At 36.3% G+C, this 13,931-nt stretch overlaps 1 protein-coding gene and 1 long non-coding RNA gene across 2 annotated transcripts; both read left to right on the plus strand.

Annotated features, from left to right (window-relative positions):
• The first annotated feature begins 210 nt into the window (after positions 1 to 210).
• Positions 211 to 12,271, plus strand: LOC311085655 (uncharacterized protein). Its single transcript, XM_084118220.1, has 3 exons — positions 211 to 273; positions 1,052 to 1,173; positions 6,837 to 12,271. Exons 2-3 carry the CDS (start codon positions 1,119 to 1,121, stop codon positions 7,817 to 7,819), a joined length of 1,038 nt encoding a protein of 345 aa, XP_083974346.1. The 5' UTR covers positions 211 to 273; positions 1,052 to 1,118; the 3' UTR covers positions 7,820 to 12,271.
• A 166-nt stretch (positions 12,272 to 12,437) lies between these two features.
• On the plus strand, positions 12,438 to 13,931 carry LOC311085704. Its single transcript, XR_014606909.1, has 3 exons — positions 12,438 to 12,839; positions 13,147 to 13,302; positions 13,579 to 13,931. It is a non-coding gene; the product is annotated as an uncharacterized lncRNA (long non-coding RNA).

A 13,931-nucleotide genomic window follows, 5' to 3' on the forward strand; every position in this document is an offset into this window, starting at 1 on the left:
AAGTGTATAGGGACAATAGAAGAATATGACTTGAAAAGTATAGCCTACCCTAGGTCCCTTTTCCTTTTTTTTTTTATTTAATCATTTATTTTTCTTTTCTGTAATTCCCCTTTGCACCTGTTCCTATCTTCATATTGTGATTATATTTATTTTTGGTCGCAATCCTATGGTCGCAATGTTGTTAGTACATGATATTGAGGAAAAAAGTGCAAACAAAGGGGCGATCGTCTCGCAGTGATGACGTCACCACCAGCGTTCTCTCACTCAGTCGAGGTGAGTAATTCACAGCGCTATGTTTATTTACACAATCTTGACAACAATAAAAAAAAGTTTTTTTTAGCAACATTTTAGCGCTCATTTCTGTCTTCCCCCCATCAAGTTCTGTGCTATGCTATTTGTGTCTTTCTGGCGTCTGCCTACTGTAAACATTTAGCGTAGTAACGTTAGCTGGTCATTTTTTTGTCTGTTCGTCTGTATGATTGATTTAAAGCTTGATGTAATGTTAACTTACTCATGATCTAAAAGTCAAGTCACTGTGTAAATGTTAAAGAAATTACTAAAACGAAGCCAAAACGTTGTTATGTATTTTTATGTTTTGCTCGTCTCAGATTGTGGGTGAGAAATACTACTACTAGTATAGTGCTGTTTTATCGTCTTTTTCAGAATTATACCGACTCGTATTATGTGAAGTTATTGATAAAACGATAATCTCTTTATTTCATGACAACAAGTTCCGTTTTCACCTCAAGATCTCTTGAAAATTGTCTTTAGATCACTTGTAAATGGTCACAAGTAATTTCACTGGTGCAACAGAAAGGCAAAGCGATCAACACTTTTGAGATCTTAAAGATACACCTCTTTTAACTCTATTAATTGTGTTATAGTCTGTGAAAAAGGCAAGTGAAAAGCTAAATTAATTTAAATATAAAACAATGTCAGTTATTTTACATTCTGATAGATGGATGGTTAAACATCCAATAAATGCTTAAAGTGTGAAACTCAATAAATTGATTTTTTATTTATTTATCAGATCTACTTCTATTCTCCACAGGCATTCGCCAATCAAATGTTGGAATATTTTGATCATCTTACGAGTGAAGAAATAGAGTTTAGAGAACATGGATGATCCAGAACCCTGCAGAATAAAAAATGAAGAGACAGAAAATCAAAGAGGTTGGTGTTTATTCTTGATTAATGATTAATTATTGATACTGAAGAATATTAAGATTATAAAACTTGAAGTAGTTCATCATATTTAGTGGTTGTTGTTAGAAGAACAGTTCTAAGAACTGTGAAATAACCTTTAAAGTAGCAAATACTATGGGACGAATTGGAAAAATAAATTGAAGGGGTGGATTTACTATCCCCTCTCTTATTATGTAATGAATAGGGAATCATTGCTTATATCCATTTATCCTGGAATGAAATGTTACAGGTAATGTCTGTAGTTTAAATCTGAGAAGTGACTAAGAATCTGGAAAAATGTACAATGTACCCACTAACACATATGCATACTTGGTGTACGGAACTCTTTTGGATTTACAGCACCATTGTTTGTCACAATATGTTGAAATGTGACGACAAATCATGGGTGGAAGTCTTTTTCTGTTAGATCGTGCCAAAATGTTAGTTTGGATGAATCTCCACATCAGAAAAATCAGATCTAGATTCACCAGGGCACCAAATGAATGCCAAAAGATATAATTATTCTATAAGCCTGAGAGTTTGACTGAGAAAGCCAGAGAAGAGCAGAAGCAGAAGATAAAGTGATGACAATAAATCACTTTTAAGAGCAGTTTATTGAATAATCGTAGTTGCGTTTGTTTCAATGCTCAGACTTCCGTCTAGATGTTACTCTACTAAATGCTCTGACTTTGTCTGTCCAGTACAATTCCAACCAGTGTTATTATACCAAGAAAAAAAACATGGAAAATGACTGCTTCACGACATTGTCCTGTGACTTTAAAATCCTTGAAATTGAGATATTCTCTTTTCTCTAACTCATGAAGACAAACACCCCTTCAAACCACACAATCATAAGATTGAACAAAAATAGCGAGCTTTGCAAGAGCAAGGAAATAACAAGTAATATAAAAGCATATAATGACATAAATGATGAATAATAATAATACAATGATAAAATGAGTAAATTATGTAAATATAATAATATGAATACATGATCAATCAAATGACAACTACATGAATGACTAATAATTATAAATGATTATGAACCTACATATAAAAAACAAAGAAAATAAATCTACACCAATCTATGTTTGCTTATAGTACAACACACAGGTTGTTATTGAAAACTCTTCGATCCTTCAGCTCAGGTTTGCTCTGTGTGGATGTATTGTTCAGTTCCAGTGATTTGCTTTGACTTCAGAGAGTCAACAGCTGCCCAGATGAGTGTCCTCGCAGGATTTCTGACTCCTGAAACCTTTGACCCTTAAAATAATTGCTTTTAGATGAAAATTTTGTCTGTCAAATATGCTCTCTTTAAAATAACCACATGCTTAAAGATACACCATGTTTGGACATTGCTAGAATGGTAACTGGTAAATGGTAAGAATTACTGTTAACCTTTCAGAACCTGTAGAAATGACGTCAACTGATTATTCATATGCTTATAAGTACTAATGTTTTTGTATTCTGAGTTAGTTCGAGGATGGATTTTCTGGATTTTCTTACTCGTTTTCTGCGGCCTTTGGAAATTTGGTCTTCAGTAAACTCTCTGTCAACTGATTAAACTTCAACTTTGACTCCTGGTCTAAGCTGTCTGCCCGAACACTGTACAAGAACCAAGTTAAATTCACTTCCGTATTTTAATCAAGCAAGGCTTAAAATAAAAAGGATAAACTTTCGTGGCAGTGCAACATTGCAAGGTTTTGTGAGCGTAACCACGATGATAATTAAAACATTTTTGCGGTTGTCAAATTTCTACTTATCACTTATCTATACAGGTAAATTACCTATTCACTGGAATAATTATAAATTGTCAGGAAAGTAATTAATAAAACAGTTCATACATTATTGAATTAGTTAGTGTTCACTTCGAAAGGCATGTTATCAGATTTATAATTTTTTTTTTTTAATTTCTAGGATTTTATCACAAATACATGCTTGCTGACAGCACTATTTTTAATAATTAAAGCAATGCAAGTTATCCTACCTGTGAAGAAGAGCTGCACGATTCTGGATAACTTGAAAATATATATATATACAGTACCAGTCAAAAGTTTGGAAACGTTACTATTTTTAATGTTATTGAAAGAAGTCTCTTATGTTCATCAAGCCTGCAGTTAAAAAACAAAACAAAAAACAGTATATTATGAAATATTATTACAATTTAAAATAATGGTTCTCTTTTTTAATATACTTTAAAATGTAATTTATTTTTGTGATGCAAAGCTGAATTTTCATCAGCAAGTACTCCAGTCTTTGGTGTCTTATGATCCTTCAGAAATCATTCTAATATGCTGATTTATGATCAATGTTGGAAACAGTTGTGCGGCTTAATATTTTTTTATAACCTGAGATACTTTTTTCAGGATTATTTGATGAATAAAAAGTTAAAAAGAACTGTATTTATTTAGAATAGAAATCTTTTGTAACAATACACTACCGTTCAAAAGTTTGGGAACAATAACTATTTTTTTTTAAAGAAATTAGTACTTTAATTCAACAAGAATGCGTTAAATTGATAAAAGGTGATGGTAACGATTTATATTGTTAGAAATGTTTTTATTTTGAATAAATGCTGTTTTTATGAATAAATGCTGTTAACGTTTTACTCATCAATGAATCCTGAAAAAAGTATTCCAAAAAAATATATTAAACTGCACAACTGTTTCCATCATTGATAATAACTGAGTATCAAATCAGCATATTAGAATGATTTCTGAAGGATCATAAGACTTGATGAGCATAAGAGACTTCTTTCAAAAACATTAAAAATAGCAATGTTTCCAAACTTTTGACTGGTACTGTATATGTTTTTTAACAGAGATCACGAATCTCCCACGATTCTGAACAGACATCTAAATAAAATTACATTTTCTAGAGGTTCTGACAAATGTTTAATTTCTACAGTCAATAAAAAAAGTGTATTTAATTGTTTTAAAAAAATCAGTTTGAGTGGAAGATTCAATTAATCACTCTTAAAGATTTGTTTCATTACTGGATTACTGGATTCATTACAATCTTTTTTGAATGAATCTCTTGAATTAATGATTAAATGACAAATACTTTTTTTAACAGTTACTTGTTGCCACCTACTGGCATAACAATGTAATCGATACAATTGTAATGTGAAGAGCCAAGTTACTTTCAAAAGGTAAGTAAATGATGATTTTTGGGTGAACTATCCCTTTAACAGAAACAGGCACATTAATGTAATTTATGAGATGAGATCACAATCTTTGAACGATTAATTGTGCAGTTCTACTGTGAACACTGTAATCTGTGAACCTGGTGTGCAGGGACGTGCACAGACATTTTGAGGGGCAGGGGCTCAAGTGAAATAAAGGGCACTTCTCATAATTACGTTTTTTTTTTTTTTTTTTTTTAAACAAAAAAGTATAATATATTAACGCAACTCTGACTTCCTTTTTAAAAAATTAATTAAAAAAGTTAATTAATTTTATCTTCCTCAAACTCACGCAATTGTTTCATTTTCAAAAGATGTCTACAAAATAATCCGTTCACACAGAAACCATGGTCTCCTTAGTATTCACTAGGTTTATAGAGCAGCAAAGCAAACCATTCCACAATGTGCATGTTTTGAAAACATTTTCTATGCTACTAGTTTCAAGTATATATGAATAGTTCAGATGCAAAAGCCTCTAAGTGCCATCTGAAATTTTCTTCTAAAATTAGCATTTTTTTTCAAGTTCAGTAATTTAACTTAAATGACAATTAATAGGTCATTTTCATTGCCAGTAATGTGAAATAAGTGAACATAAACATACAAGCTTGATAAAAATGATCATTATAAGGAAATTTCAGATGGCACTTGGAGGCTTTTTCATCTGAACTCTTCATATTTAGAATAACCGAAATAACTGCATCAAGCAGAGGGGCGTGTTTTACTAATAATTTGTTTATTTTTGCACAAGGCACTACATCGTTTTAATTATTTTGGTGTTATCAGAATACATAACACTTTAAAATTAAACTTCCCAAAATAATTGAGTAAAAATTCAATAAAAGCCAATGTCAAGTATGTATTTGTGGTTGTATGGAATACTATTTTATAAAGGTTTAGAGGAAATAAAAAAAAGTTAAATTACTCATAAATAAAAAGTTAATTTATAAATATTGTTATTTTTAATGTTTAATGTTTACTTATTTCTACTCAGTTTTATTTATTAATGTACCAGATGCAGTTACTCAGATTTACTACGTTCTTTAGAGTGTATCCTCCATCTGTTTGCATCTGTAGATTTCTTCTAAATTCACCAATTTAGATTTCTAAATTTCAGGGGGAAAGACTCTTGATGTAAGTCATTAACTGGGGACGTTCTGTATGCAAATTAGGCGTCAACTAGTTGAAATGCGCACATTTGCATCTAATTAACAGGGCAATGCAGGTAAATAGGATAAACAAAATAACTAAAGCATATCACCTGGTGGTTATATATGCTTATTTTATTAGCTTATTTTATTACATGGCTTGGTTGAATTCCATGGTCTGTTATTTCTTGATAACAGACCGCTGTGCGGAGTATAACAGACCGTTGCCATGAAAAACAGAGCGTTGCTATGGACTCACAGGATTCTAACCGTAGAGACGGAGATAATACAATCGGGTTTAACAATCGGGGAGAGGGAGAGGGAGCGCTTCAGAACTCCTGACCTGATTTAGATATACTATTCTTCAATAAATATATTTGTTTGACAGGGAAGCTGTGCGCAAACAGAAATATATATTATTTTTCAATAAAATAAAAAAAAGCAACCCAAGAAAAAGGGGCACTTTCTCTCCAGGAATAAAAAGGGCAGGTGCTCAAGCCCCCTTTGATGTCTATGTGTGCACGTGCCTGCTGGTGTGAATCAATCCAGGGTGTTTCCCTGCCTATGGCATGAGACTAGGGTGACCAGACGTCCCGAAATCTAAGCTGTTGTCTTGAATCCGGCCCTAACTGTCCAGAAAATTATTATACAAAAGCAAAATCAGCAAAATCCTGCAGCCAGCCCCTGTCGCCTGCTCATTGGCTGCAGCATCTTTTTTTTGTTTCTTATTCAAATGCTTTTTTGTCAAAAAGCAAAAAAAAATGCCCCCCCCCCCCCCCCTTTAATTAATTTCTTTCATGTATTATAATGTATAATAAAAAGAAATTCTTCAGATTTATAAATTAATCAAAAAATAATTGAGAGAATAATTATTATAAAAATAATCATTAGTTGCAGCCCTAGACTCTTATTTTGTCATTCTGGGGAGTTGCAAACTGAATAGCGTACTGCGCATGCTTCCTCACATCAGCAGAGGTGCTGTGAAAGCCCTGACGCGACTCTCCGGTTCTTCTAACTTGTTTTACAGTATTTACAGTAAGCTGTCTGCTGGGTCTCTGGAGGCAGGGCCTGCAAATCTGATCACTGTGACCCTACATAGGACAAGCGATTTGGAAATGGATATATATCAGATTAAGAAAAAAGCTTAAATATATGGGAAAAGTATTGGTAAAGGCAATCAATGGCCGATTTCTTATATAAATGCATCAAAATAATCTTTATAGCGGTTTACTTCTTCATGCTATTACATCAGGGTTCACTTTTTAATGTCACAAAATTTTTATGATTTACTGAAAATTTAACCTTTCTTACTTTTATTTTAGACCTGATTAAAGAGAACAAGGAGAGTGAGGCGGAGGAGAAACATCATGATGTCAAAACTGATGAACATTTTTTGAGTCACTTTAATTTACTGAAAAGAAGAGACAAAAAATCTTTCACCTGCCCTCAGTGTGGGAAGAGTTACACAGAACAAGGAAGCCTGACGAGACACATGAGAATCCACACCGGAGAGAGGCACACATGTGATCAGTGTGGGAAGAGTTACACAGAAAAAGGAAACCTTCAGGTTCACATGAGGATCCACACTGGAGAGAAACACGCATGCGGTCAGTGTGAGAAGAGTTTCACATACATACAGAGTCTTAAACTTCACATGAGAATCCACAGTGGAGAGAAGCCACACATATGTAATCAGTGCGGGACGAGTTTTTTACAAAAAGGAGGCCTTCAGGATCACATGAAAATCCATACTGGAGAGAAACCACACACATGTGATCAGTGTGGGAAGGGGTTTGCAAAAAAAGGATCCCTTAAGGAACACATGAGGACCCACACTGGAGAGAAGCCGCACACATGTGATCAGTGTGGAAAGAGTTTCAGAAAGGTATGCAGTTTAAAATCGCATCTGCGTTCTCATTCTGGAGAAAGACCGTTTCACTGTGATCAGTGCGGCAAAACATTTTTTAGGGCAGATGCGCTGAAGGACCACATGAAAGTTCACACAAAGGAGAAGCCTTACGTGTGTTCTTTATGTGGAAAGAGTTTTAGTCACTTGGGCACATTAAAATTACACCAGAAAAGACATAACGGTGTCAAGAATCATGTGTGCATTGATTGTGGAAAGACTTTTGTTAGAGATGGTGAACTGAAACTGCATCAGAGAATTCACACTGGAGAAAGACCTTATAAATGTTCACACTGTGACAAGAGATTCAGTCGATCAGAACATCTGAAAAACCATGAGAGGATCCACACCGGAGAGAAGTCGATTCACTGCACTCCATGTGGGAAGAGTTTCACTTAGGGGAAGATGCTAATGGTTAGAGTCCGACTTGTAACCCGAAGGTTGCGGGTTCGAGTCTCAGTAACGGCAGGAAATGTAGGTGAGGGAGGAGAATGAACGGCACTCTCTTCCCCTCTCATTACCAACAACTGAGACATACCGGTTTACACCTGGCGTTTTAATCTGTCTCTTTTGTCAACTTTGACAACTTCTGTCCTGATCTCTTTGAGGGGAGGGTAAATGTATGAGCCTTTTCAGATCTTTCGATCTAATGGACAAAATAAGCTTGCTCAATTTACTTATGAACGTGAACGGAGACGATGGAAAAACATGGGGAGAGCAGCAACTTTCATTTGCTTTGACAGCCGCATGACCACGCTGAACATTGTGAGTGTGTGTTAAAAATCAGGAATGGTGAGAGAACATTGTGCTTGGTACATTTTTCGTCTTTAAACCAAACTTGGGTCTTTAGTCAACAAAGTTTAAATCCTTTTTGGCTAGCGCGCTTCCCATAATGGTTATGCGTTAAGTCAGTGGGCGGAGAGTAGGCAGTCTTTTGTGGCTGTTCGAACGCATTCGACCACATGAGCGTTTACACTACGAAAGCAATCCGGTTGAACGCGTTTTCGACTACCTTTGCAAGTCGTGGAAAGTGGACAAGCTCAAAACATTTTAGACTCTGTTTACAACTGTATTTAGTGTCAACCACTTGTGATCGGATTGATAATACCAGATGTAAACAGAACCTATGTGTAAACCATTTAGAGTCCTGTGCTCTTGGGACTCTTTCATAAATCACTGCTACCCGTTTACTATAAGTATTTCTGAACGAGACTGTAAAGCAGAAACGGCCCACATACTGTGCTATTGATGTTGCAAACAACTTTCATTTAAGTAAAATTATTGATCAAAATCCTTGACTCCTGGTCTACCTGTACTTCCCTCTACAATATGCATCACTCTTAGTTCATTTACTCCCTTTCATATAGGAAAGTATAGCATATTTTTATAGGCCTACATGTAAAAGTTCATTTTCACATCAGCAGAAAAAGAGCAGCTGGAATAAAATATAGCACTTCGACTTGGTGTGTCATCCACTGTTAATTTTTTTGATATGTCATTTTATAGATATTTGTCATTATGAACAACATTTGGCACAGTTTTCATAATCCACTGTTGATTTCGCCTCCCGGTGATGATGTTACCACTGTAGTGCCCTCACTAACTCAGTGTTTAGTCTTCTGAGCCAGTTCACAATGTTCATGGTTATACAATCATGAAGACAATTTGCTTAACCAACAGTGATTGTTGTATTGTTTTTATTTGTTATACGTTATTTGTGCATCTTTTATATTTTGTTACATGAATACTTGAAGTTTTGCTGGTAAATACTTCATATTGAGCCTGGGTGTGAGGAGCCACATGGGACCTTTTAAATCCCCCAAATCACTAAATCAAGTCCCTAAATCGCTAAATTCCTGATTCTGAATCTGCAATGAGCCACGTTGGACCTTTTAAATGGCATTTGATCATTTATGCTGCCTTCATGTGCTATCGGAAATTTCCTACTTCCTCCTTCAACAGATTACGTAATGCGTGGCACATCGCAGAGCTAGTGCAAGACAAGCATTTGTGGTTAAAAAGTATACACGTTTTTGTTTAGAAAATTACCGATGTTTTCGCTAGATAAGACCCTTATTCCTCGGCTTGGGATCGTGTAGAGCCTTTGAAGCTGCACTGAAACTGCAATTTGGTCCTTCAAACCGTTGTACCCCATTGAAGCCCATTATATGGAGAAAAATCCTGGAATGGTTTCCTCAAAAACCTTGATTTCTTTTTGACTGAAGAAAGAAAGACATGAACGTCTGGGATGTCGTTGGGGGTGAGTAAATTATCAGTGAATTTTAATTCTGAAGTGAACTAATCCTTTAATTTGTGTTCCGAAGATGAACAAAGGTCTTATGGGTTTGGAACGACATGAGGATGAGTAATTAATGACTGAAATTTCATTTTTGGGTGAACTAACCCTTTAAATCTCTCAAGATCTGATTAAACAATTCCACAAATTACAATACCAGCTTCATTTATTACTAACCTTTTGACTTCATTTCTGCCACATGTCTTATTGAGATTTAAGAGAGCTTTATATGATAATTTGTATCGTTTGACGTCACCATGATGGAGATCAGTGTTTGCTTTAATTGAATACATTTTTTTGACATTAGTTTTTCTTTGGTTGCCATAACCGTGTGTTTTTAAGACATATTTGCTGTGGCAAAAAAGCCAAGACAAATGTGATCAGGTGTTATGTTTTGATAATGACATAATCATCACGTAACGATTCAATGGTCTCACCCAGTATCTAATCCCTTACCAAAAGTGTGTTATTAATACACCTTAATCTAGATCAATGTATGTGTCTCTTGCTGCTCTCCTTTGATTTTAGCGCACAGCACTAATGGTCTGCACTATTATCAGTTTCAGTGCTAAAGTGTCAAATACAAGTTCACTTTGCATAAAAGCTGCTTTTATCAAACATGAAATCCGATAAAATGCTTATAAGTAAAAGCTAAAAGACTAGTTTACTAAAAGAAAGAACTAAAAGAACTTCTTGTGCATCCATGCATTCTAATGGATGCGCAAGCCGGGAGATCAGTGATACCCCTTCCCCATATATAAATGTAGTCCTGACTGGACGAGAGGAGGAGCTGTCGGTAGAGATGTCATATCCCAAAAGTAGACGTGGATCAGCTGAGAGTCAGCTGATGCAAGCTTGACTAACTTGCCAGAACTAACGCTATGCTTGATTAGTTGAGAACAGCTGCATTTAGCAGTAAATATGAAAGTGGCTGGGAAGAATGGGGCTCTCCTCTGTAATCCAGAAATAATAGCTGTATATGTGTATTGTGTCACAGATCTGCCAGGTTCCTGCACCAGCCAATCATCTCAACCATTTAAGGACACACCTCGCTCCAGCTCATGGTCCCGTCTTGTTTCTAACGAAGTTGACTCGTACCTTGTTTTTCCAGCGATTTATCTCCAACGTTACTTCCTGTGATTTCTCCAGCAATTCCTCTCCAGCATCTTCACATTCCTCCGTTCCTCTGTTTATGTCCATCAGGTCTGCATCCGTTCATCCAGCGAGGTGTGTGCATCCATCTATCCACGATCCGGTCCTGTGAGAAAAGACATTCCATTCACTGCCCGATTCAACGAAACTATTGAACTGCTTACCTGCTCACCACGATCAGCTCTATTGTTGTTAATAAACCTCCTTTTGTGTGTCATCCTCCGTGTCTGAGTGTACTCCGGTAACGTATTGTGAGTGTCCAGATGCAGGATGTAGTGAGCTGCCGGTGTCACCTCATCATCCACTGATCTATTCGAGCGGTAGGCAAACTGAAGAGGGTCCACTTTTCCAGCCTCTCCAGACACTACATGCAACCGGTGTAAGTGCCATGGGTCTGAATGAAATCGTTAATTGTAATTGTGTTTGTTTTTCAGAACTGGCACTACAATTGGAGGACTGTTTCCTGTGAGAGAGAAGTGTTAAAGATGTCCGCCAGCTGTTATGACACATGACGCCATTATTGTTTGTTTGATTTCATATCAATTTACACACTCTGTTTTCTCCGATTCTAATCATAGTTGAGTCAAACCCGTCTGTCACAGTCTAATAGAGACAGTCTTCAGTTTGAGCACATGTGTAGTTCCTGTGTTTGGAATCTGTGTGGCAGTAGTGTGTGATGGTGTTTTAGCAGCTGCAGTTCATCACCGTGACTCTGACTGACAGAGGTTTTTGTACGAGATTTTATCACGGTGGAAACGTTGGACCATTGTGTGCACTATGACAGTAATAATGTCCAGCATCTTCAGTCTGGACTCCACTGATGGTCAGAGCGTAATCACTATTAGATCCACTGCCACGGAATCTAGATGGAGTTCCCGACTGGAGGACGTCCGCATCAAAAACCAGGAGTTTTGGAGCTCCTCCAGGTTTCTGTAAGTACCAGGCTAAATAGTATTTCGCGCCCCAACTGTAAACACCTCTGCTGGTTTTACAGTTGATTTTCACTGTTTGTCCAAGTTGAGCTGCTGTCATTGAGGGACTCTGAGTGACAGTGATCTGTCCTCTACACTCTGAAACACAACAAGAAGAAAATCAACTCAAAGCTTTGACAATATACTTGAAGAAATTAATTCATCTTAAACTTGTGCTTCACCAACCTTGAGCAATCGCTATCAGAGTCCAGATGAAGATTGTTGTGTGGTGTCAATGATGAAGTGTTAAACTCACAGCATTATAAACACTGAAGCATCTGACGAATATGCAAACAGACTCCAGATCATTTACCTGAAGACTGCAGATACTCCATCTTACCATTTAGTATCTTTGCTCATAATTTTATTACGACGATTTTCAGAAACAAACATTCATGATATACTGATTTAAATCTTATTTTTGGCCGAGCTTCTCCATTTCAACACTGTTTTAATGATCAGTTTCATTCAGAATTTGATGTTGAGAGCATTTAAAGGTGCCGTAGAATGGATTATTTTATTATTTTATTATGTTTCCTGGGGTGCCCTTATAATGTTAGTATGTTTTTTAGATCAAAATTTGTTATAATTTAGAAATAAAAGGCATATTTCCTAGCCTGATTTCATCACCTGGGGCCTGTACCATGAAGGTAGCTGAACAAACTCGGGGTTACAGGATTAGTTTTGAGTTGACAAAACCAAACCGATGCAATCAGGCTTTATTGGTACCATGATGCAGCTCATCAACTTTCTTTGTCAACTCAGGCTTTGATCCTCAAGCTATGATTACTCCACGCGCGCGTGCACATAAAACAGTGACGTCGACACTGAACAACCAATCGCGGGTAGAGCGAGAGCGATATATTTTTCTGCAGAGGAGCAAGAGATAATCATTCATAATTGCGATGAATTTAAATATGTATTTCAAGCTCGAAACAATACGTTCTCTGCTGCCAAAGCAAGAGAAGACTGTTGGAGAAAGATTGCTGATTGTTAATGTGTAAGTTAAACAAATACGTTCTATATTTATGTAAAATTATGTATGTATATATGTATGCCTATATGTGTAATATAGCCTATAGCTTATTTTTATAATATATAAAAAATGTGCATGTATGTACTAAGAAAGATTAATATTCATTGATTTTTAGATTTTTAGATGCAACCCCAACTCCAAATGTTCTTGGCAGCAGATAAAGACAAAATATAAAAATATAATTCAAAGGTTATTTCAAGGAGTTAATTCAAAGAGTATTTACCACAACCTTTTATTACTTTTGTGAACATTTTATCACACTTGTTTGCAGCAAACAGAAAAAAAGAGTTAAATTCAGAAAACCAGAATACACTGTGGCGGAGGAGTTGGCTCTGAGTAGGCAATAAGGGACGGCCGATTATGGATGGGATTACAGGTGCTGTACAATCTGACCCTGGTGCTGGCTCCTCTAAGCAAGTAACACTGGGTACGTGTGCAATACATTACTACTTTTTTTAAGTTTTAAATATGGCTGACTGTATGTTCTGCAGGGAAATACAGTGTCCCTGTTGAAGCTAGCACACATTCACACACACACACACACACACACACACACACTATTAGGGTGAAGCAAATGATGAAGACACTCTGTCTGTGTGTTCTCAGACAGTTGCTGATGTGAATGCACTGGGCTTTTTATTATGGCAAACATTTGAATGTGTGGCATAAAAAAGAGACTGGCCCTTACACATCTCTTTTGTAGGATTTTTCACAACCTGACCCAGAAACTGAGGCCTCTACCTCAATGGGCTTCAGAAGAAATGTGTAAGGATTTAAAACCCTTGACATAAATTACAGTCAGTCCTGTGTTTGTAGGAAGTCAAGGAACTTTTTGTGATTTGATGAGCCTCCAGAAAACTTGTAATGATCATGTTTGTGGTGGAATTATGTTTCAGGTGGAAACAGACTCAGTCAGGGCCCTGTACAAAAGGAGTCTTGAACTAGACTGCACACTAAAGGAGACTTGAACTAGACTGCACACTAAAGGAGACTTGAACTAGACTGCACACTAAAGGAGCTGACTGTGAGCTGAGGAGGCTCCAAACAAAATCAAAC

This window comes from Abramis brama (genome assembly GCF_963993115.1).
Source record: "Abramis brama genome assembly, chromosome: 6".
Taxonomy (NCBI): domain Eukaryota; kingdom Metazoa; phylum Chordata; class Actinopteri; order Cypriniformes; family Leuciscidae; genus Abramis; species Abramis brama.

Bases quoted from the DNA above. Each gene is read 5' to 3' on its own strand.
- LOC311085655 (XM_084118220.1), top strand. From the start codon at position 1,119: ATGGATGATCCAGAACCCTGCAGAATAAAAAATGAAGAGACAGAAAAT. The intron at 1,174-6,836 runs GTTGGTGTTTAT...CTTTTATTTTAG, and splicing joins AGAGACAGAAAATCAAAGAG to ACCTGATTAAAGAGAACAAG.